This window comes from Felis catus, chromosome B3 (genome assembly GCF_018350175.1).
Source record: "Felis catus isolate Fca126 chromosome B3, F.catus_Fca126_mat1.0, whole genome shotgun sequence".
NCBI lineage: Eukaryota > Metazoa > Chordata > Mammalia > Carnivora > Felidae > Felis > Felis catus.
Window position 1 is genome coordinate 134,410,810 of NC_058373.1, and position 24,100 is coordinate 134,434,909.

At 52.8% G+C, this 24,100-nt stretch overlaps 1 protein-coding gene across 7 annotated transcripts in view; it reads right to left on the reverse strand.

Moving 5' to 3' along the window:
- CCDC88C (coiled-coil domain containing 88C) overlaps positions 1-24,100 on the reverse strand; it is a 129,446-nt gene that overhangs the window by 45,302 nt on the left and 60,044 nt on the right. For 5 of the 7 annotated variants that reach the window (XM_045060384.1, XM_045060383.1, XM_023255961.2 and 2 more), the window contains exons 5-12: positions 17,199-17,257; positions 16,245-16,328; positions 13,526-13,666; positions 13,088-13,272; positions 12,273-12,354; positions 11,743-11,901; positions 2,290-2,436; positions 1,485-1,629 (exon numbers count right to left, since the gene is read on the reverse strand). In XM_045060384.1, coding sequence (XP_044916319.1) covers positions 1,485-1,629; positions 2,290-2,436; positions 11,743-11,901; positions 12,273-12,354; positions 13,088-13,272; positions 13,526-13,666; positions 16,245-16,328; positions 17,199-17,257 — 1,002 coding nt within the window. Of the gene's footprint in view, positions 1-1,484; positions 1,630-1,756; positions 2,027-2,289; positions 2,437-11,742; positions 11,902-12,272; positions 12,355-13,087; positions 13,273-13,525; positions 13,667-16,244; positions 16,329-17,198; positions 17,258-23,799; positions 24,068-24,100 lie in introns of those variants that run through there. The other 2 variants (XM_045060385.1, XM_045060386.1) reach the window with 2 other exon arrangements.

Genomic DNA, 24,100 nt, shown 5'->3' on the forward strand with positions numbered 1-24,100 from the left:
GAGAGAGAGAGAGAGAGAGAGAGAGAGAGAGAGAGAGAGAGAGAGGGAGGGAGGGAGGGGGAGGGAGGGGGGGGAAGGAGGAAGGGAGGGAGGGAGGAGTTTTGACACAACAGCAAGACAGGAAGAAAGAGGAGCCCTTCCCAGAGTGCCTGTGGGCCATGTACAGTGTAACGCTTCACTGCCTCCCATCACTGGGTACTCAAGGCAATCCTGCGAGGTGGCTGCGTCACCCCCATATTGCAGCTAAGGAAACTGGGCTGGCCAACTAGCTCTGACTCAAGAAGCCACCACACCATACATGCACAAGCACTTTCGGGCTCTGCTCACATGCCACCATTCAAACCAAAGCCCACGAGCTCCCCGCTAAGCACTAGGAGTTGGGAACACCAAGAATAAATCATCATGGACCTGAAAGGGCTCACAAACACACTCAGTCGTGTGAATCGGTGAGGCTTCCGACTCCAACAGCCACCCTTGGGTGTCACTGAAACACTCCCTTTTGGTCTGATACCGTCCTAGGCAGCCTGCACCACCTCTCTGCCTCGCCAGGGGGCAGCGGTCCTCCCTGGTGAACCTGAACTCCCAGGGCAGGAATCCATGTGAACCACCCCCACCAACCCTCAGGCCCCACCACAGCCCCCAGACACCATGGCACAGGCAGAAGTAACTTCTCACACTGATTAATAATTTAATCAATGTATTTTAGGTTTGGAGCTTGAAGAGAAGAAATACCCAGCTGCTTTCAGTAACCCCTCCATTATGTTTAGGGATGTTTATCAGAAATGAAAAAGTCCCCCAAACCCACCCAATACCCTACCCACACTCTGTACGGTTCTAAGTAAACATTAACTCACACTATCAGGTGCACGTGTACTATTTTTGAACAAAGGAACTGGCTTATTGTTTGCGGAGCGCTGGAGCTTCCTGCTGCCCCACCCGCCATTCCCCGGCCAACACCTCGCCTGGGGTGCTGGGCACAGGGGGGAGAGGATGAGGCCTGGGTCCTGTGAGGGGCAGCCACTTAGCAATCCCCACCCAGAGAGACAGAAAACAGACTGCATCCATCTTGCCCAATTATGCAAATGAACAGAGGAAATAATGCCCGGGGTACGTGTATAGTGGAGATTAATGACCACTGGGGGTGTCACCTGCCATCCAGAGCTTTCAATCATCCATAGAGAGGCCTAACATGTCCTCTGGGGGTCAGCGTGCTGTAATCTGGAAGCTCCTAGGACTGTCCATATGGGAAACGAGAAAGCTGGCAACGCTTAATTTGCATTTCATGTCCCGACACCAAAGCTGCCGGACCCCTCATGTTCTCCTTGGGGAGAGCTGTGATGAAACCATTCCAAATGGCTCTTGATGGAAACCCTATTTACTTGGGGTGAATGGCTAGACTGACACGGAAGATTCTGAGCCAAGGGTTCGGCTCCCTGGATGAGAAAGCTGCTGCAGGCCGGCTGAAGACCCCAGGCGGCACCCACCATCGGACAGGTCTGCGTTCTTGGACAGCTGCTCCAGCTCCCAGCCGAGGTGCACCGACTCATTCATGCTCTGCTTCTGGGCTATCTCGAGGACCATGTTCTCTTCCAGCAGCTCCTCAATTCGTTTCTTGTCTGTGTCCCGGTCCTGGTGCAGGAAGAGCAAAGGAGTGAGGCTGTGGCCAGGGGCTCCCGCTGGACAGGCTCTAACCCCCAGGCACCTGCCCTTGTTCCCCCCCCCCCCCCGCCCCCCAGGATGAAGGGATGCCATGCACCTGGCTCACTTCCCAAAAAATACAGCTGCAAGGAAACCTCTCCAACACAGGACCAGCTGAGTTACGGCCATTAAGAGATACCCTGCCCCAGTGACCTAGGTAATGAACAGAGACCTGAGGTCTCTAACTGAATGCTGTCTTGACAAAGTGACACACCATGCAGGGCTTTAAAGTAATGTGACGACAGGTGGTTCTGGGGTCCTCAAGCAGGCCTCACACACCTTGAAGAGGCTGTACAGAGACTCACAACATCACAGCTCAACCCGCACCATGAAGGCCAGCAAGGACCTTCTTGCCACAGACATGCACGTACACCCACGCCTACGGAAGAGCACAAGCAGTCGAGTCCCGTGTCATGGGCGTCGAGTGCTGCCCACTCAGTCGCGCTGAGCTTAGCAAGCTGCCCACCATGGTTCATGAGCCACCGTGGCGGCGGCAGCAAGAGCCCAGGGGTGAAAGCCCCGAGGAGGGCACGGCATAAACCGGACACCGCCCCAATCTGTTTCGGATGTAGTGGTGGGAGCTGGCAATACCAGTTCCAGGTCGTGAAGCTTGGATTTCAGCTGCAGGTTCTCCTTCTCCAGCTCGTGAACTTTATCGCCCCGGGCCCGGGCTGCAGTCAGCTGCTCCTCCAGCATGGCCTTGGTCTCGATTAAAATGATGTTGTCCTCTCTCAGCTCCTGCTCGGCAAAAACATACACGAGAACCGTCAGATGAAGGCACCTGGCTCACAACCAGGGTTCTGGACCGAAAACACACAACATAGGGGTGAGGCCACTGTGCAGGGGAGGGAGGTACGTCTCCACCTTTCGGCACCCCACCTTTCTCACTGGGCCAGGCCAAATGGGCATGCCCTACTGAAAGAAAAGCCCCCGGATCAAGAAAATGGTTGAATTTGGTGTCTTCCTCAGTAGACACTTCCTCGATGTCTATGCTGCCTATGGTATGAAGACGTTTGCCATTTAAAACCTCATCTGGTTGGACAAGCGGACTCTGCTGACAGACATGGGGCCTTGCTGAGTCCCATTTCTTTCTGTTTTAAAGTTGTTATTTTTGAGACCGCGAATGAGCACGGGCGGGGGCGGGGGCGGGAGAGGGAGAGGGAGAGGGAGAGGGAGAGGGAGAGGGAGAGGGAGAGGGAGAGGGAGAGGGAGAGGGAGAGGGAGAGGGAGAGGGAGAGGGAGAGGGAGAGGGAATCCCAAGCAGGCTCTGTGATGTCAGCACAGACCCCGATGCAGGGCTCAGAGAACTCATGAACTGTGAAATCATGACCTGAGCTGAAATCAAGAATCGGATGCTTAACTGACTGAGCCTCCCAGGTGCCCCGAGCCCCGTTTCCTTAACAAGAAAGAGGTGGGGCTGACAAGTCTGTCCCGGATTCGAGGGCTGAGTCTAGCTCTGTAGACTCAACATTCACTTTGTAGTCAGGGTCCTGGGAACAGGTAGCTGTTGAGATCAGCTTTCGTTCCATACCCAGCTCCTATCCGAACTTGTCACATACGTACTCTTGGAAGAACAACAGTTCTCAGCAGTTTTCTGGAAATGGGGAGTCTCTGAGACAGGTCACAAACAAATGGGAACCCCCAAAGTAAATGCTACCGGCCCCCTGTGTATTAGGCACAATGCTGGGTGTGGAACGTGATGGCCATTCCCTCGAAGACCCCCTTTGTGGGCGAGGGGCAGTGGGACTCTCGCTCCTGCACCAGACAGCCCAGCACACACGACAGAATTCGGCTCATTTGCTTCATTTCTCCTCCCTCTTTGTTATGGGGCTTCTTGGTTTCTCTTCTCCTCAGAGCCCTTCCGGCACCACTCAGGATCTTGGAGGGACAGTTTCCCGAAACGCCTTCACGGTGCGTGCAAACACACACATGTGGGAATGTGTCTGCAGAGTTTTCAAAGGCCTACCCCCCTAACAACCGGGAAGCTCTTGCTTATCCACTACATGTGTGTCTTCCCTGCACTGAAGATTCTTGGTCGAGGGGGAAACCACATGCCTTCTGGTCAGTGGTCACGGTTCTGATCAAAGTGTGGCAGCTGTGAAGGGTTTAAGACTCAGATTACCTAGACGTCCTCTCTCTGTCGGAGACCCTGTCTACTGTGCAGCTGGCCCTGCCCTGGGCACACCCTCTACCTCACTCGTCCCAACAGTCCCGAGAGGGAGGCAGGGACAGACCCTTTTTACAGATGAAGAGGCTTAAAGTAAGCCATGAGCCCCAAGTCACAAAGCCGCTGAGGGGCGAAGCTGGGACTTGAGCTCTGGCCAAAGAGGTCCAGACATGTGTTCTCTTCACCGCCCTCAGCTGACAACTCATCCTCAAGGGGCTCACGTGGGAAAGAGGCCCAGACCAGCCATAATGATGTGAGCCAGAGCACATGGGGGTGTCAAGCAGAAAGGAAGGCTGGCCCTTTCTCTTTGGCCACTGCCCCCACTGTTCACACCCTGAGTTCCAGCAGCTGCACCCACCAGCACTTTCCACCATCACCTCACTACTGGGCTCTCCGTGCCCACAGCACAGACTGCCCCTTCATCCTCACAACCAACTCCTGATCAGCCTTCAAAACCCAGCCTGAGTTGCCCCCTCTGAGAAATGCCTGCAAATTCACTCTGTCCTGCTTGCTGAACCAGGTACTTGGGCTCCCAGAGTGCCCTGGACACGCTGTGAGGCAATGTGGCCTGCCCTCCTGCCCCAGACCTTAAACTCCTCAGGGTAGGGCTGTTCCATTTCTGCCCTTGTGAGCCTCATAGATTTGTTCAATAACACTGTTGGCTGAAACGGGTGGGCAGCAGGGGTGGGGTGGGGTGGGGTGGGCGGGGGGGAGTCAGGGCATGTGAGGTGGGCCCTCAAGGACTCAGCGACTTCCAATAGGCAGGGACGGATAAGAGTATCCAGGAGTGAAACACAGTATGGAACAGGGTGATTTCTAACTACTATTCAACTATATCTCAATCCTCTGGCCTTATCAACCTCCACCACATATTAGGCAACAGAAGTACGTCAGCTTGTCTTGGACACCCCACGACCTCAGAAGGGAGGGACTAGAACTGCGTGGAATTGTGCCCCAGCTCCTATGGCAAGCCTCGGGCTCAGCCCAGATGACTGAGAATCTGTATTCCTCCCCTCTGGGCAGCTGCCTGAAGCCAGCCTGCCCCCCGCAGATCTGACCTCAACTGAACCAGGAGGCTATTTAAAAGCCTGACCCAGCCCTGCGAACAGCTGAGGGGCCACATTTAGGGAGTCACAGGCCAGGTCTGATGGCTGGTCCCCAAGGGGCTAAAGAGCTGCCCCAGCTAATCTGTCGTGCTGACCGGGAGCAATGACCGGGAATGTGGGCTGACAGGCTCCGATTCCCAGGCCTGCCAATGCACTATTAGCCATGGGATGTGAAGCAAGTGAATGTCCCTCAACTGTGGATCCTTCCTTTCTGCGACGGGCACACAAGTAGGGCCGATACGGGATCAGACGCAGTAATGCTTGTCAAATACTCCGTGCACGGTGCCTGAGGCCCAGTGAGATAGGGGCATTCCCTCATGCCCCTGTGGTCAGCCCAGCACTCCCCAGGCATCCAGCCACCAAGCAACAGGCCAACACTCGTTTCCAGGGGGCCTCCTTGACCCCCAACAACCAAATGCCAGAGGTGCGGGGCGGGGGGGGGGGGGGGGGGGGGGAGGGGAGGCGGAATCAAACCAACCACCGGCTCCTCCCCGCTGCACTCAGATCGCAGTACCCAATGCATCTCTCCGGAACCCAGAGCAACAGAAAGCCAGTCCGGAGGTGTCCTCAGGACGGGGACAGGGGCACTCCACACCGGGCAGGTGGACCTCCTGCTCACTCAGCCAAGATCGCCCCCTCACTAAACTCCACCTGTTCGCCCCGTCCCACTGCCATCAGCTCGGCTCCCTAGAACACCTGCCCTTTCTTCACCTGCCTCCAGGTGTGTGGTGATCGGTACAAACATCAGGTCTGTCTGCCCTGTTTTTACCTATGTACCGAATTTTATCAGCACTCCTTAGAAGCCGTTAAAAAACATGGAGAAACACAAAGTCCCAAGTGTAAACAGACAATATATGTCCCAGGTTCTTACTCAGTTCCCCGAATTTTAACGTTCCCCACTCACGACACGACATCCAAATTCCCACATGGACCACTGGAGGCAGGGCCTCCGTCTGCCCTTTCACGGTATTGTCTGAGGCAGGGGCCACCATCACCCCCTCCTGAGCACCCGTTTCCCACCCCCCCCCCCCCCGCACCGCTGCGTCTCTCTGTGAGTTTCCCTGCCTTTATTTCCTTCCCCGTCAAGGCAGAGGCCCTACAGGCAGGCAGACACATTTCAATGCATCCTCCGTACTGACGGCAAAATGCAGACACTGTAAATCAATCCTCAGTTTTCTCCCATGAAAACATGTTTAGCAGTGGCCGCTGAACCCTGTGGGCCACCATGAGGCTTACACGTGGTGATGTAGTTGGAGCTTAACCATTCCTAGCATGCGGAAAAAGCTTCATAAATACAGTTATAACTGCTCTTTAACACCTTACTGTGCACCTACTCTGGGCCAGGCAGTTAAGTATTTTCAGCTTTTCAGGTCATAAATTTGTCACAACCATCCAACCCTGCAGGTGAACCAAACGCAGCCACAGAAAAATGCATCAACGGACGGATGCCGTTGTGCTCCAGTAAAATTTTATACTTACAAGGTGGATGGGGGCCAGGTCTAACCCCTAGATGGACTGTGGTTTGGCCATCGCCAAGCTACACAACATGCTCAAAGTCAGTCAGGCCCGGACCTGGGCTTCAAGGAACTCCCAGTGTGGGCAGGAAACAGGAAAACACACATCACAGCACCATGTGAGGAGCACTGCCCGGGGTCACATGAAGCACTGCCTGGGGCCTGCAGGAGGTGAAGTGCGAAGCAGAAGGCTGGGGGACGCAGAGGGATGTGGACAAGGACAGACAGAGGCAGAATGGCCAGTTTGGATACCCGTGGAAGACATCCTGTGTGTAGGCTGTGGGGTCACATGAGCAACGACAGACAAGGCCGGTAGGGCAGAGACCCTCACTCCCCCTTCCACCTGCCCTGGACAGTGGCAGGGACGTGCCGGCAGGTGGGAAAATGGGCTCTGGAGGATGGGGAGCATCTGGGGCTGGGTGGACTGATCATGAACCCAGCTCCTAATTGCCTTGCCAACAGCATCCCCCCCCTCCCCCCCCCCCCCCCCCCCCCCCCCCCCCCCCCCCCCCACACTGTACGGTCAAGCTCCCAGGGCTTGCTAGGATCAGCTCACTGGAAACCAGCTCCTATAGGGCACAATGCCCTTTTACAGAACACCCAGCAAGGGGGGTGGCAGCTAGGACTGTGCCCTGCTAGGTCTCTGCCTCTCAGACTGTTTACTTTGGGGCCAGCACTGCCTAGGAAGCCATAAATCCCACATAGGAGCAAGGACAAGGCCTGTCTTACCTCCACCCCACACAGATGCACATGGCACTGAAGCACCTGTCCTCTGCTGCTGGAAATTTCAGCCAAATCCAAATCACAGGACAAGAGGAACGTCCGGGCAGCCTCTCTGCCTCTGTCCTCCTCCCACAAGGCTCACTGGCAGCAGCGAGGAGGGACAAGTGCTTGCAAAGAAGCCAAGGACCACCCGGTGCACCGGCCCCATGCTTCCCGCCGTTCCCAGGGATGGCCACACCACTCTCCGTCCTGTAGTGTGAACCCTCAGGTAAACTACACCGGGAGGCACGGAAAAGCTGCCAGAAGCTTCACGGTAAAACATGGAAATTTGTGGTCCATATTTTTCTAACCAAAATTAACTTTGCCCTTGTCCTGAACCCCAAGGCCTTTTATCTTTTCCTCCCATGAGGCACGAGCACACACTGCCTCCCATGATAGGCCCTCCCATGATAGGCGTTAATGTGTCTCTCAGCGGGGAGACTCAACAGGCTCTCGGGGAGGGCACCTGGGCCGCCTGCCACTCTCCTGCCACTCTCCGTGTCTGGAAGAGCGTCCCCCACAGGGAAGGTGTCCACAATGTGAGCTGGCACGAACGTGTCAATCCTGTTCCTCTCTCTGCCCTCCTGACCATCACACCTACCACTACCCCACTCTCCAAGAGAAAAAAGCTCTAGATTCTTCCCGTCCTTTTCTCCAGATCAAGTCTTTTTATTGCTGAGTGATGGGGTTTTCCCTGACTTGTGGGGTGATTACCAAGTGCCTTGTGTGTGCCAGGCCCTGGCCACGCCGTCATATTAAGACCTAGTCCCTGCGCTCAGGGGCTCGAGTTCCATACAAGCAGCCTCAGGCCAAGGTCCACCCACAGACTAGCCGTCAGCCTTGCCAACCCCACCTCTTGCAGAGAAAAGCCAGCAGTCGGAGGAAAGTACCCTGTTCATGACTGTGGTCCTCACGCTTGGCAATGCTGAAAAACCATCTGCAAGAGAGCATTCAGAACACACATTTCTGGGGCCCAGGAATCTGCATTTTGAACAGGCATGCTGGACTCAAATACAGGTGGATACAGACCACCTCTTGAGAAATGGAGATCTAACACATGGGGCTGTTCAGTATTTTAAACTATTAAGCTGATGTTAATCATGTATGAGCTTATTCAAAAGGGTTAACATCCACTGCTATCTTTTTACCTTCCACCGCCCCCCTATATTTTATCATGGAAATTTTAAAGCCTACTAGAACGTTGAAATAAATATTCTGAACACCATACACATATCACCAGGATTCTGTAATTAGTGTTTTGCTCTATTTGCTTTGTCACATATCCCCCCATCTCTCTGTTGTTAGTTTTTGGATGTGTAAACATCGTAATTGGGTCTTTCCCAATCTAAGGTTTTATCACATGCAGGTCAATCTCCATTCACAGACACATCTCTGCATGGTACTGCATACTTCTAATTACTTAGAAATTATTCAAGAATCTTGGGGTGAATCCCTTGGAGGTGTGCATCACTGCACCCTGGAAAATCTGGTTTTACGTACAAAGCTGGGCAACGTTGTTTTCTGAAACACAAACATGGGCCAAAAAAAACACACCCGTGCATCAAGGTAGCGCTTCTCCTTGACACAAAGCACCAGAAGGACTGAGCGGCCCAGGCCCGGGCCCCTACGTCTGGGGACAGGCAGCCCACCTCAATCCCTGCAGGCCCCAAGTACTACTGGCTCGCATCCCAAAGCAACCTGTCCTGAGGTCTCTAAGCAGCATTCTAGGTTAACTTCCAACATACCCCAGTGTGCCCTGGTAGGCAGCAGGCCAGGGGAAGCCTGCACAGGGGTCTGAGAAGGCAGGGGCTCTACTGCAGCCCAGCAGCAACAAGCTCTATAAACGCTGATCAAAGAAAACCCCAGATATGGGGCACCTGGGAGGCTCAGCAGGTTGAGCGTCCAGCTTTGGCTCAGGTCATGATCTCGAGGTTAGGGAGTTTGAGGGCCAAATCGGGCTCACTGCTATCAGTACAGAACCCGCTTCAGATCCTATGTCCCCCTCACTATGCCCCTTCCCTGCTTGCATGCTCCCAAAATTAAATAAATACTGAAAAATAGAAAAAAAGAAAGAAAAAAGAAAAAAAAAAGAAAAAAAACTCCGGATACAATTGTTTCAGCAAATGCTCATCCACCACCACCCATGGGCCAGACACTGGTCCAGATGCTGAGCACATACCCACAAACAAAGCAGAGTCCCCGTTCTGGGGCCCATGCCACTGGGAGTCACGGAAGCTGCAGCAGAATGGACCCTGGGCAGTCCATCCAACCTCCCCAAGCTTAGCTCGTCCTCAGGGCTGCTTTGAGAAATGAATGAGAACACACAGATGTTGCTCAAGTAACGCTCAGCAGCTTGCAGCCTTGTGGCCAGGAGAGGGAGGAAGCTCACCAGGCTGGAGATGGGCCCATCCTGGCTGATAAGAGGGTGTATGGGTCCCAGGTGGGCCCATCTGGCTGGCAGACTTCCACAGTCCATGGCATCCTGTTGCCCCTTCTGGTCCGTTCCCCACCTGGCAACCCAAAATGTGCTTTCTGAAATCCAAACCATGCCATGCCCCTCACTAAAACGCTTCCTGAGGATGCCATGCACCTTCCATGGCTGGAGTCTTTGGGCCCCTCCAGACAGCGAGAAAGGCTGATGTGACTACTTGAGATCTAAGGATGAGTGCCCAAGTGCTCCTGTCCACTGAACCCTGTCATCAGGGGCATCCCAGCACAGCAAGACTCATCCTCTCAATAGTGGCCTGGACTCCGTGGACCATGCCCAATTCATCAGCCAGCCTGGGCGGCAAAGGGTCTGCAAACCCATGCGTGTCCCTGCCTGCCCCAAAGTAAACACCTCATGCAGACACATACCATTTCTCTTGTGGTGAATAAAAACTAAAGTAAAATTCAAGGCATTACCAAGCTCCCAGTAACTTTTCACTATGCAATTAATCAATATGAAAAATGTTGCTGTTACTACACAGAGGCATGAAATTTGAAAATTTGAGAAGTCTGAGAAAAGGGGGGTCCTGGGAGAAACCCTAAAAGTCGGGAAGTTCTGTGAATGCAGGGCATGCATCATCTTGGGTTTAGATCCCTAGCTGCTGGTGCAGACCTTGGTACCACACAGGCGCTAAGTCACCGTGTCTGGATGACCGTGTGAGGCTGCCTGGACAGGGCCAGGGGTGCACACAGAGACAGAGACTGGATCCCGATGCCCACCTGCTCCATGGGACAGACCTGGGGTGAGGTGTGGGAGCCACACTCTGCCTGTGATCCCATCTGGGGGCTGCGGAAGGCCTGCACTGTTTAGAAGGGGCTGCTGGGGCAGCACTCTGGGGAAACGTGCGGGACCCCCCCGATTCTCTCAACTGTGGCATTTCTAGTAAGTGATAAAAGGCCCCGGTATATGCCCGTGTCCCAGAACCTGTCTGTGCTGGGGATTTATGCCTTTCAAATTCAGCGGGGCCAGTGGACCATTTCCAGGACAAAGCCAGAGGTGGTCTCCCACCCCCCACCTCTTGCACCCCAAAGCCACAGTACCAAAGGTGCCTTCTCTGCAGGAGGTAGGGCGTCACATTCCTCGGGGAACAGACACTTCTAGGGTAACAAATGGGCCCGGCACCACAGCCTTCCCCACCACCTCCCGTGGCCCGTGGGCAGGGCCTGCCTGTAGCAGCAGAGCGCGTCCGGGTGTTCAGCCAAACAGCCTTCCCCAAGCTGGCCTGCCAGCAGCATGGCTGGGAGAAGGATACCATGCCCCCCAGACTCATGTTTGGTCCCCTCAAAAGCCTCCTGAATGGCAACTGGAAATCTTTCTTACCAAACAAGCCCGGTTGGTACAGGCTGACATCCTGATTTCACCATCTCATTAAAACTACCTCCAGACCCCACCTTGGGATTGTTGATAGGGGCAAAGTCCCCAAATCCTTGGGAAAGTGGGTCCTGGAACCCGTGGCTGACATGAGGCAGTCAGGGCGAGCAGTTGAAGCACCGGTAACCCCACTTGGGTCTCGGTTTCCAGTCCCCTGTTAGCCCTGACGCCCTCCCCTGCATCCTCCCAGAACCTGGGGATCAGAGTGGGCTCCACGACTGAGGACTTCCTATGGGACTTGCCCGAGTGACAGGTATTTTTTGTCTTTCATCTGGAAAAACTCATGAAGTGGTATGATTATTTCTATTTTATGGACGAAGAAACTAATTCCCTGTAAGAGTTAGCCACAGAAACTGCAAGAAGTAGGAAAAAATAAATAAAAATCCACAAATTGAAGGTCATCACTGTGGCAGGAAGCAGGAAAAGGAAAAATCCTAAAAGGAGTCTGAGCTCTTCATTATAGAACCACGTTCCCTCCCCTCCCTCACCCATGTGACACCTCTAGGTGGGCAAGGAGCTGAGGGAGGGAGCCTCCTGGGCCCACAGACAGGCTGAGGTGCAGGGAAAGCCTCGCCGTGGAGATTTCACAGCTCCCTTTCCCGGCCGGCGCGGATGCGTTCTGGAAGGCGGGCTCACCTCCATGCGCGCCTTGTAGAAGTCCACGTCGTGCAGCTTCTCCCTGCAGCGCACGAGCTCCATCTCCAGCCTCTCCACGCGGTTTGCCTTCTCCCTCAGGGAGTCCAGCTCGTCGCGATAGGCACGGGCAGACCGGGCGTCAGCCGCCAGCTGGATGTTCTGGGGGGTGGGAAAAGGCAGGGGAAGCCAGCTTAGGGCCCCCCCTCTGGGGAGGGGAGAGGGGCCCAAGTCCCTGCAGTGCAGCCTTTCCGGGACATCCCAGGAGAAGCCGGGTCCGGGGGGCCCGGCAGGTCGGTGTGCAGGCCCCTGCGTGGGGTCCCCCACAGGCTGTCACGAAGACACAGGGTCGTCCCCCCACAGCAGTTCTCAGGACAGCTGGCTGTCAGGCAGCGTCACTCTGAGCAGACAGAAACAGAGGCCTTTGCCGGAAGCTCCTGATGCTGGTTTCCTGAGCCTCTGGGCCACAGTCACTGCAGAGTCTCGGCCACTACCACCTCCTCCAGGACACACGCACAGGCCCTCCCGCTCACCTCCTGCTTGGCCTTCTGAAGCTCTAGCACCAGCTGGTCCACCTCATGCCTGGTGTCCACAAGCTGCTCCGTCTTCTCCTCCCTGGGGGCGATGTGGAGGAACGGAGCTGAGGAGCGTCCTCAGCCAGCACCCCGAGCGGCCCCCCACCTCATGAGACCACAGCAGGGAGTGGGACGGCGGCTTCTGGGAGGGAGGAGGGCAGTGTGCGTACGGGGCTTACAAAAATGTTCCTGACTTGCATTCTCTTCTGCTTTTAACTTTTCAAAGCCTGCTCTCAAACTCCACCCACCAGACACTGGGTTTCCCTGTGAGGGTGCGGGGCAGGGGGAGAGGTAAGGAGGCTCCCGCCACAGGTGCACTCCCCACCGCCAGGCAGGCAGGCTGTAAGGGGGAGGAGGGCAGCTCCCCAGATGGGGCACAGGGACATTCTCCTGCTGCAGGAAAAGAGGCGACAACAGGTTCACCGGGTGGCAGGGTGGGGTGGCGGCGTGGGGGTGGGGTGGGGTTGCATCCTCCCTCTAGCCAAGAAAACATGCCAGTAGGTGATCAGTCCTGCCCCAAACTGGACAAGTGTGGACAAGAGGCTATCTGCAGACCATCTGTAACCCGGGCCGGTTGGAGCCCTAAAGATCTGGTAGAACCCCTCCCCGTGCAGGCCCGGACAGGGAGGGGACTAGTCCACGTTCAAACAGCGAGCGAGCCTGGGGCAGCGGGCTCTGGGGCCCGGGTCGGAGGGCTCCGGTTGGCCGCACCACACGACAGACCACCCGAAAGCAGAAAGACAGCCCGGCCCGGGGGCCCCTGCAGGACTCACAGCTCCTGTCTCACACGGCGCAGCCTGGCCTTGGTGTCCGCCAGCTCCACGGCCAGGTGCTGCTTGTCCTCGCTGGAGAGGCTGCTGGTGGGGCTGGGGGTGGACTCGGCGCTGGAGGACCTGAGCGGGCTGGGCGGGTGCTGCGCCTGCAGGTAGTCCCGCTCCTGCGTCAGGTCCACGATCAGCTGCGGCAGGGCAGGGGGAGGGGGGGGGAGAGCAGTCGCACCAGCGCGCCCTGCGCCCTGGCCCAACCATCGACAGACAAGGAGAAAGCAAGAGCAGAGGCCGGGTGTGGGGGAGAAACCACGAGGGAGGTGGCTCGAGTTTGTAGGAAGAGCTGGAATATTCGGTGGGACAAGGAGTGCGTGAATGGGGGCAGGGCCCCGAGCTCGGCATTTCTACGGACTTCTCCTCCCGCAGGTGTGTGCGGCCACGCACCTCCGTGCACTCGTCACGCTCATCTATGAGCCTCCTGAGGTGAAACACCATGTTCCTCGAGAGGGCCTCCAGCTCCTCCGGGGCCACGTCCGGGAGTTCCAGCCACTGCAGGTCAAACACGTTCTCCTGGTTGTGGGTCACCTGTGGGCACATAGGCAGGCGCTGCAGAGGCCGGCAGGGGCATCCGCCTCCCCGCGCTAGGCCGGGCGGCAGGGTCGTGGCTGACACGTTCCACTGACATTATCAACCCGTCACTGACACATCTACTGCACCAAGGGGGCCGCATGAGTAAGTGCAAACTCCCTTCAACCAAGCTCTGGTGCAAAACACTCCTGCTTTCAACACCGGCTCAGAGAACACCTGGAGTCTTAGATTTTTTTTTTTTAATGTTTATTTTTGAGAGAGAGAGAGAGACAGAGACAGAGTATGAGCGGGGGAGAGGCAGAGAGAGAGGGAGACACAGAATCCGAAGCAGGCTCTAGGCTCCAAGCTGTCAGCACAGAGGCCAACATGGGGCTCAAACTCAGGAACCGTGAGATCATGACCTGGGCCGAAGTCAGACACTTAGCTTAACCGACTGAACCACCCAGGCGGGCCAAGCACCTGGATTCTTTAATGCCAGAAAGCTCTCCTACAATACAGTATTTCCCTAAACAGTCCTCAAATATGGTTGTTGTAAGCTGTCAATTTACAACTCAAGAAAGGGAAGCCTCAGGGGCTGGGAGGGTCCCTCAGGAGGGGGACCTTGTGTTACTACTTCAAATCCAATGTGAATACGGCAAATGTTACATAAAAGTCTTATGTCAGAATATGGGGCACATAACAATCTTATTTCGGGGGAAGATATTTCATAATCTAAAACAATTTTCAGTAAGCCTGAATCTCATTCCTCACGTAAAATCATCTGGTTTTTCCCTTTCCGCCAGGTGTGAGTGGAGACCCACAGCGATGTCCGCACACAGCAGCCTCTCCATGGATCGTAACAGTCTGACCTTCTCACCACCCCCCAGCCCCAGACCTACCGAGGGGGCAGATGATCTATTTGGAGCACCTGATAGCTCAGTTTGGGAAGTGAAGTATTCGCGTACTCAGGCCTCAACAAGGGAAAACAGAAAGAAGCCAGAGCTATCCGTTCAGTGAGGCGCACCAAAAGAAGTTCTTAAATTTTTCAGAGCAGTAAACAGAAACAGAAGATAGTTGAACAAAACAAAAGACAGGGCCCTTTAGTTTCTCAAAAGGCCTTTCTTACCTCTCCCCTCCTGACAAAGGAAAAGCTAAGATTCAGCTGATCCTAAGGAATCAGGAGAACCTTATCCCATGGTACAGGGTACCTTAAACTCTCAGAACTGGGAGCACAGGCTGGATGGGTGCTAGGTCTGCCCACAGAGGAGAAAAGGGGAGCAGGGGCTCAACCCCAGTGCACATCAGTCACCCTAACCCTAACCCTCATCCCCTAGTTCGGACTCAGCAGGCCTCTTGTGGGGTCTGGACACTGAACGTTTAAGCAGCACCCAACTAATTGTGAAGCCCAGTCCCCATAGCCAGCCACCAAATGACATGCATGCAAGACTCCTTTTTGGCCACATTTGACCTTCTCTTTCTCTGATATTCTGCTGTCTGAGCAGGAAAGGTGGTCAGTGGCAAAAAACAAACAAACAAACAAACACTGCTGGCCTCAAGGACCCAGTCCCCAGATAAATACAATTTTCAAATTAAAAGCAGAATGGTTCTTAGGCTAACAGCTGGTCTGCCCCTGATAAGGATGGTTGAGAATATCTGCGACACTACTGACTTTCCCTGATGGACCCCCCACCGGCCAAGAACTGCATCTGTCTCCTGCTTCAAATCCCATCTCAGAACTCATGCCCCCAACGCTCCGACAGTGCCCTGGGCAGCTGTGGAAGCCCGGGAGCCCAGGAGCAGCCTGTCCCTGGTGCCAGCAGCAGGAGCTCTGCCTTCACTGACCCTGTCAGTTATATACCTGCTCCTACGAGCTCCTGGTTATGTCTTTTATATTTAATACATCTGTCCAATTACACTGAAGGCTGAACCTTAAGTCCTGAGGTAACTGAAGAATTGTGGTGTAAGGGTGGGGTGGAGATCAGGGAAGAAAATTTTCAGGTGAGCACCTGCCTCTCTCTACAGGCTCGTTTTCCAGGGAAACCCCCTCCCACCAAGGTCAATGGCAGAGAGGCTGCTCTCAGTGCAGAGCCCTCCTGACCCCATCCCGGACGCTCGGTCTCTGGAGACAGCCCTCTGGGACTTGCTGGTTTTTAACTTCTCAAGTGGCGGCGGCTTGTCTCTCTGCCATGTTACTGACAGAAGCAGAGAATCTCTTTCTATAAAGATCAACCATTCAAAACAGGGTGACATTTGCCAGAATACATTTTCAGGGTCTGTAAATCAAATTCTGAGCCTAAATCACTTGACAGCTCTTAAAAATAGTCTGAGTCCATATTAGGCAAGAAGAGGAGGCAAAAGATGACTTGATTGAGGGCTTAAAAAAATTTTTTTTTATTTTTACCCCATTTTATTTTAGCTCGCTGATGGTTACCTTTCCAAATAGAATACATTTGTCTGTGGTGTCTGAAACCTAAGATCAGCAAGAATATTGATGGGTGACATATTCTTAAAACTTTTCACCGGTGGAGACTGCCCATCTCCTGGCCACCACAGGAGCGGCGGTCCACAGCCACACCCCACGAAGCCACACACCTACCTCCTGTATATGGGCCACGATCCCGGCTTGGGTCTCAATGTCCAGCTGTTTGATTCTTTCAATAAATTCCTCTTTCCTCTCACACTGTGGAGGGTTACAGGTGTTAATGGAAGGATTCTGTGAGGGCAACCTGGGGCCACCATGCTACAGAAGTACAAACTATCCACCCAAGCCCTGGCTTTCTCCTTTATACCCCAGAATGCTCTTGTCCCCTTACCAGCCCTTACACTGAGGTTTCTCTAGAAGTTGCTCTGACTACCTAGATCAGACCTATAGCAGATTTTTAAAAAGCACATCCCAGGCTGAAAACACTGGCGGTAGAATGCTGAAATCTGCACTTTATTATTTTAAGTAGGTTTCATGTCCAGCGTGGGGTTTGGACTCAGAACCCTGAGATCAAGACCTGAGCTGAGATCAAGAGTCAAATGCTTAACCCACTGAGCCACCCAGGAGCCCCTGAAATGTGCACTTTGGACAATCTCTCCAGATGATTCCTAAACCGGTAAAGAACAAGAACACCTGGTCTAGGCCAGGGGCTGGCAAACTTCATTGGTAAAAGGCCAGATGGTTTAAAAAAAAAATTCTCAGACCCAGTGGGCCATGCCCCACAGATAATATGTAAAGGAATCAGCATGGCCGTGTTCCCATAAAACTTCATTTACAAAAATAGGTGGCAGGTCAATTTGGCCCCCAGGCTGCAGTTTACTGATCTTGTTCTAGATGTTCCCATACGGGGCAGTCTACTCATGGCGTCTTGGTCCGTGGGATCCCCACCTGCTCTCTTGCACAGGGTGCTCTGTGTGAGAAATCAGTGCCATCCAAGATGGTGGCCACTGTCTCTCAGGCAACCAATGGTTTTACTCCCACCTCAATTCAGGGGGCGTTTGATCCGCACAACTCCAAACACAAGATGGCTAAGAGCAGGCCCTCCCCACTGCATGTCCGGATCCCTACCTGGACGGCACAGCCCAGCACCAGCAGCAGCACCTTCTTTATTTCTTCCATGCTCTTCCCTAAACCAAAAGAGCAAGATAAATGTAATTAAGCTCAACTGTTCATAAAATTTCACCACTTATCTGCATGTGCTGTAGGGGAGGCGGGGGTGGAGGGGATCAAGCTAGAAAGCTAGAGAAAAAGTACTCTTTCAACCCAGCGATATCCATGTAGGTGTGCACAGTCCATCTGTTTTCTATGTATGGGTTTATTTTTTTGAACCAAATGAGAATTCCATATATGACTATTTGTGGCCCTTTTCCATTCAGATAGCATAAATATCCTCTCATGATAACGAAGGAACTTCAGAACCAGCAGCTCTTTTCAGTGTGTGGGAAGCAAAGTACAATGGGAGAGAGTAATCCCCACGGGAAATACGGAGTCCTCCAAAACACGGCCGTACGCAACTTTACTTTTCTACCATGCAAAGAACGTCCAGGAGCCAGAGAAACAAACTGCCACACTCACAGCCTGGCTTCACATTATGGAGTGTTTATGCATCGGTTTGGTCCGCCCCCCCCCACCCACATTCGACTAGAATAGTCTAAAGCAAATTCCTAACATACATGTGGCATTTTTGATGGTCTCATCTTTACTTTGTACAAAGACCACAAACTTATTCAACCAATCTTCTTGGAGAGGTTCAAGTTTTTGATACTCTAATCTAAATAATGTGATAGAGAACATCTTAGTGGCTAATTCTTTATACACATACTTACATCTTTCATTTAAAAAAAAATTTCTTTAAAGTTTATTTTGGGGGGGGGAGGGAGAGAGGGAGAGAATCCCAAACAGGTATGATGCTGTCAGTATGGAGCCTGATGCGGGGCTCGATCTCATTTTTTTTATGAAATTTATTGTCAAATTGGTTTCCATACAACACCCAGTGCTCATCCCAAAAGGTGCCCTCCATCAGCTGAAAAATTCTACAGGATTCTCCCTTTCTCATTATATCCTCTTCTGTTTGGGGGGAAAAGGGACATGCCACATATAGCCTGGTTTTCTTGACAGACTTACCAGCATAAGCTCACCTGTGCAAAAACGGCCCCAGGTATCCCCAACACCTGCTAGGATAAACAAACCAAACCTGGGTCCCAGGAACTAGTGTGGTTCATTCCAGGTCCCTGGGTGTAAGGTGGGTGTGGAGTGACGTGCGATCTTGTCCTAGTATTTCTCAACGGAAAAGTGTCTCAAAATAGCTTTTCCCTGACATCGTGGTGGAGTCTCAGATGTGGGGGCTGGACATTCGTTCAGCCAAAACCGAACACCCCTTCCTACCTTCCAGGTGAAGGTGGGCAGGAGGGGCTGGCGAGCTGGACCACAGGGAGCCTTCTGAGCACTCAGATTCCACAGTCTTAACACACTTAGCTTTGATGGCACTGAACATCACTGTACTGGGCTAAGGCCCTTCTCTTTGCTAGTAAGGTGCACAACTTCATCAGTGTTTGAAATGGGAACATTTTCAGACTTTCATACATTTTTTTTTTTTTACTGGAGGCCTTTTACTCGTCCCAAGAGTCTAATCCATAGACATAAATAGATGGCCACAATAACTCACTTCTCTGTAAAGCTGAACTGATGATCAATCACAATTTTAGTGTCGATTACAAGGAAATGCCCACCTGAAGATTAAAAGCCTACCATCAGTCTCACCAAAATCTTCCCTGGCCACAGTGCTGCATCCAGCCCAGGTGACCACCCTCACCTCTGTCCCCAGACACCCAGCCAGTGCCCCTCATACACCTTTGGTGGATAGAACAGGTACAGACCCCTCCCAGCCATTGCCAGTGATTCACCACCTGTCATGGGCCATGAGCCCGGCATATAACCAGCAGGGACACACAGGAGGAAAGCATTCGCAAGGTCTCCCGTTAGCCCAGATGGAAGTCAGAGTTCACACGGAGAATCTTTACATACTGTGTTCACAGCGAAGGCCCCAAAGGCCCTCATTATATCATACACTAGAATAATTTAAACAGCCCCGATGATCCATCTTCCTGGCTCGCAACAGATGAGCAAACTAAACGTGGGAACAAACACTGAACACGCCCACTGCCAGTAGCAGGAGCACAAGCCAGTGACTGCAAGGAAAAGACCAGAAACCCTATGTACACACACACCAAGGCCTCAAAACTACATTCTGTGGCTATTCAAACAACAAAGGGTTCTGTTCCCTCAGCACCCAGCACTTACACACCTTGACAACTATGAGTCATTCATTCATTCGTTCATTCACTCACTCACACCTATTAGAAAAGTACGCAATTCCTGTTTTGCTAAGTCTTAGAACAGAGTAGGGGGGAAAGGTTTTAAAGGGACAGAGTTTTAGAAAAATTCTCATGGAAAAAAAGTATTTAAAATAAACTTTTTGGTAATGAACAGGGTACCAGGAAAATCACCCCTGCCCTCATTCAAATGAACCAGTGCTGTGCTCATTCTCACCAGGCTAAGTGAATACAAACATTTGCTTATAATAAATGCATCCTGGGGCGCCTGGGTGGCTCAGTCGGTTGAGCATCTGACTTTGGCTCAGGTCATGATCTCACAGTTCGTGGGTTCAAGCCCCACATCAGGCTCTGTGCTGACAGCTCGGAGCCTGGAGCCTGCTTTGGATTCTGTGTCTCCCTCTCTCTCTGCCCCTCCCCCGCTCATGCTCTCTCTCAAAAACAAAACCCATTCTGAAAAATTAAAAAATAAATAAATGCATCCTGTGATTTTTACCCCTACACAGATTCCTGTGAAGTTAAAAAAGTATATGAAAATAAAAAATGGAAGAATACAAGTTCCCTCATTTCTCCTGGGAAGCTGATGCCCAATTTCTCTCAGGATTTCAACAGTAAGGCAAACTACTGCTATTTTCATAAATCTGCCAGATTGTAGGTTTTGAGTAGTTTCAAAACATACCCGAAGACTCTGTACTGGGTCCCTGCCAATAAGACTGGCTCAGTGACACACTTAAGCAGGCCAAAAAGAAATAAACCTGCAGGCAACTCCCTCCCAAGCACCCCCAGGGGTGGAGGCTCGCTGAGAACAGAACCAGAATCAATACAGTCCTCTGAGCTCAGACCAGGACCAGCAATTTTAAAAAGCTGATAAATGCTATGGAAACCCAGAGGAAGGACATCTAGTTTGCAGTAAGGATCAGGCAAGGCTTCCTGAGGAAATGACCCCTGAGCTGAGACCCAAGGATGACGAGGGATGTGGGACGCAGGTGAACCAGGGCTCAGGCACAGGGATCAGCATGTGCAGAGGCCCAGAGGTAAGGGAACATGGCGTCTGTCAAATTATGAATGCTTTGTGGTTATGGGTGGGTCTTCAGAGTGAGAAATGGGGGGCAGTGTATGAAGCGATGTTCATTTCTCTACCGAGTGAGTCACAGGCAACCAAGGGGGGAGGGTCAAAAACATCCGACATCCTCTGCGTCTACCCACAACCCCAGGGGGAATCCCACGACAGCCTGAGCTAATGGCTGAATCTAAGAAAAACCTTCCTTTACTACCTGCTTCCTACAGTCCTGACACAGAGAAACTCACACCAGCCTTTCTTAGCAGAAATAGAATACATCAACATATGCTGATCTAAGCTATATATAAAGTTAGATGTTTGTAGCAACCCGCTTCCAAAACAGAAGGGAAACTATCTGATATTGCATGTGTGTGAGGGTAGACAAAAGATAGAAGTAGATAGACAGTAGGTAGATAGAAGTGGGTTTTTTTTTTTTTTTTTCCAGTAAGTTCATTTATTTCTGAGACAGCATGCAAGCGAGCGAGCGAGCGAGCAGGGGAGGGAGGGAGGGAGGGAGGGAGGGAGGGAGGGAGGGAGGGAGGGAGAGGGAGAGGGAGAGGGAGAGGGAGAGAGAGAGAGAGAGAGAGAGAATCTGAGCAGGCTCTGCACTATCAGCACAGAGCCCAACATGGGGCTGGATCCCACGAACCATGCAATCATGGCCTGAGCCGAAATCAAGAGGCAGACTCTTAACCAACTGAGACACCCAGGTGCCCTTCGAAGTGTAGTTTGATAATTAAAGTACATAAACCTCTAAAATGTGGAGGCAGAGCTAGATCAGGGCTGGAAAATCCCCTTTCTAATCTCCTGTCTGTGGTACATGTGGCTCGTCAATATCAACACCTTGTTAAGCAGCCTGGAAAGGGGCCTCAGAATCCCTCTGAAAAGAGCACTGGACAGCACCTGCCAATCAACCGAAGTTGACACATGAAACAAAACCTGTCTTCCGTGCCTGGTACGTGATCTCTAGGGTCCTTTTTGGGTCCACTCTGAGTCTCCAAGATGCAGCCCTCTGAATGTTCCCACTTCCTGGTCTCTAGATATGGAAAATAAACCTTGTCATTGATAAATGTTCACTTAGGCATGAAGGTGGGGATTTAGGCAAAGGAATGCTAACAGTCCCCTCTAAGACGGAGCCCCTCCTGCACACCCTCTGCTCTGTTGAGGTCAGAAGGCACCGCGACTGCCTGCAAAGACAGGGTCAGAGAAAGGCAGTGACACTGACTCCTCAGTCTTGCTCACTCAGCTCTCCACCACCACAGGGGCCCAGGATCAGCAAACTGCCAGCCAGGCTGAGGGTTTAACCGTCACCACCTGGAAAATGGACCCTTTCAGGTTAATTCTGCCCCCGCCCCACCCCGTGCCCTTCATGCCTATGGGCCATTACTGTACTTTCAGTAAAACACACAGTCATCTGATTTAACCCCAAAGGACAGCATTATCTCCACTTTACAAACAAGAACAGGTTCAGACCAGCAGAGTCACAGAACTAAGATTTGGTCCTGGGCTGTTCACCACCTGCTTTGCCCTAACTCCCTATCGTCCCTTTGCCCCCTGAAATGGTCATTTCTGAGGGTTACAGCTCCTTCCAGAACAGAACTCTATCTGATCCAAATGCCACAGTGCAGGCATTTAACCAGTGCCTGCTGACTGAGCGAGTGACATTAACAGTTAACACTGAGTCCTTGGGTAGAACATAGAGAACAATTTCAGTTTCCTTCCCTGCTGGGATGGAGACTATGCATTTGTATGTACCTATTTGTTCTTAATAATTCTCTATACTGCTCTCCTCTGCTGTGTGTTAGAGTCAATCACTAACTGTGTTTCCCCCTGGTTTCTTGTTTAACAAAAGTGCTCGAGCAGGGAAGAGGGGCAGAGGGAGGCTGGGGAGAGAGACAGAGGGAGAGAGAATCTTAAGCAGGCTCCACGGCCAGTGCTCAGCCCAATGTGAGGCTTGATCTCACAACCCTGAGATCATGACCTGAGCCAAAATCAAGTCAGATGTTCAACCGAGTGAGCAACCCAGGCACCCCTCCGTGCTTTCTTATTTAAAAAACCATTATTTCCTAAGGATGATTATGGGGCTGTCTCACTGACTTGAAAGTAATGCTGCGCTGAACGTGACCCACGTGTATGTCTCTTCAACGTCTAATGACATCCTGAGACTCACTCACAAGAGCACAGCTCTGTGGGCCCTCCAGAGGACCCGGCTTGCATCAAAACCAGCAGTTTATTATCATTTGAACAGTCAGGGTCACCTTCCACAGGCACTGCCGAGGAACAGAATGGATGGGGAGTTCCTGGTGGGTGGGCACATGAGGACATCCCCCACATACCTGTCTCGGTGCATACGGTCTGAAGCAGGCATCTCCACATAATACCTCACTGGCTGAAGGGCGACTCCTAGGAAGCCCTCACCTAGCTTTTTTACACCCAGAACATTACCAAACGGGGCCCCCACCAGGCAGGAACATAACCAGGCACTCCACTATCTGTTTATTCAGTTACTGAATAAATGGTTATCACAGGTGGGCTTTGGCAGGCACCAAGTCGCATGTCAGTGCAAACGGTGCAGGAGCCTCCCACGCACCCCCCCCCCCCCCGCCGACCAGCGGCCCCCTGATCCCGGCATCAGTGCACCCCCCAATCCAGCTTGCCACCGACCCCCGGATCCCCAGCACCGCCAGGTGTGGGCAACAAGAGGCGTCTGCCCAGCAACAGAGGCAGCTGCTCCCAGATTGGGGAGAACACTTTGAAACAGCCACCCCAAGCCCCTCAGACAGCATGCCCAACAGAAAGGACTCCCTGCCTGTCCCCCCTCCCCCCCCACCCAGGCCACAGCAGGGGAAAGCTAATTCTCCCTAGCATCGAACAATTACAGATCAGAAAAGCAAAATGCAGAGGCGCCTGGGTGGCTTAGTCAGTTAAGCGTCGACTTCAGCTCAGGTCACGATCTCGCGGTCTGTGAGTTCGAGCCCCGCGTCGGGCTCTGGGCTGATGGCTCAGAGCCTGGAGCCTGCTTCCGATTCTGTGTCTCCCTCTCTCTCTGTCCCTCCCCTGCTCATAGTCTGTCTCTCTCTCAAAGTAAACAAACATTAACAAAAAGAAGAAGAAAAGCAGAATCTGACCACAAGAACTCAGCTTGAGACCCAGCATCCGCACTGGTCGCAGGCGAGAGGGTGCCACAGGCAGGAGATGATGTGAGGAAGGGAAGGGTTCCTCCCCACCACCAGGCAGAAAACTCAAAGCCCAAATACTATCAGTGACCATAAAGAACCTTTCACAAACAACATCTCGTCCCTCCTCCTCGGACAGCCACGGCCACAGGGAACAGTGCTGCTGGAAGCCATGGCGTGGTTACCACAGCCAGGGAGCCGTCTCTGTGTACAGACCATCGCTAAGAAGTTTACTCAACAAAGGCTGGTATCCAGGCAGATCCCAGGCCTGTTCCGAAGGCCGGCATTTGGCTGCGCTCTAACACCTGCCTGTGCCTCGTGTTAACCAAGCTTTTCACGTTCCTGGAAAAGCAAAGTGCTGGCTTTCAGCTCAAGTGTCCAGCAACCCCTGCATTCTAGATG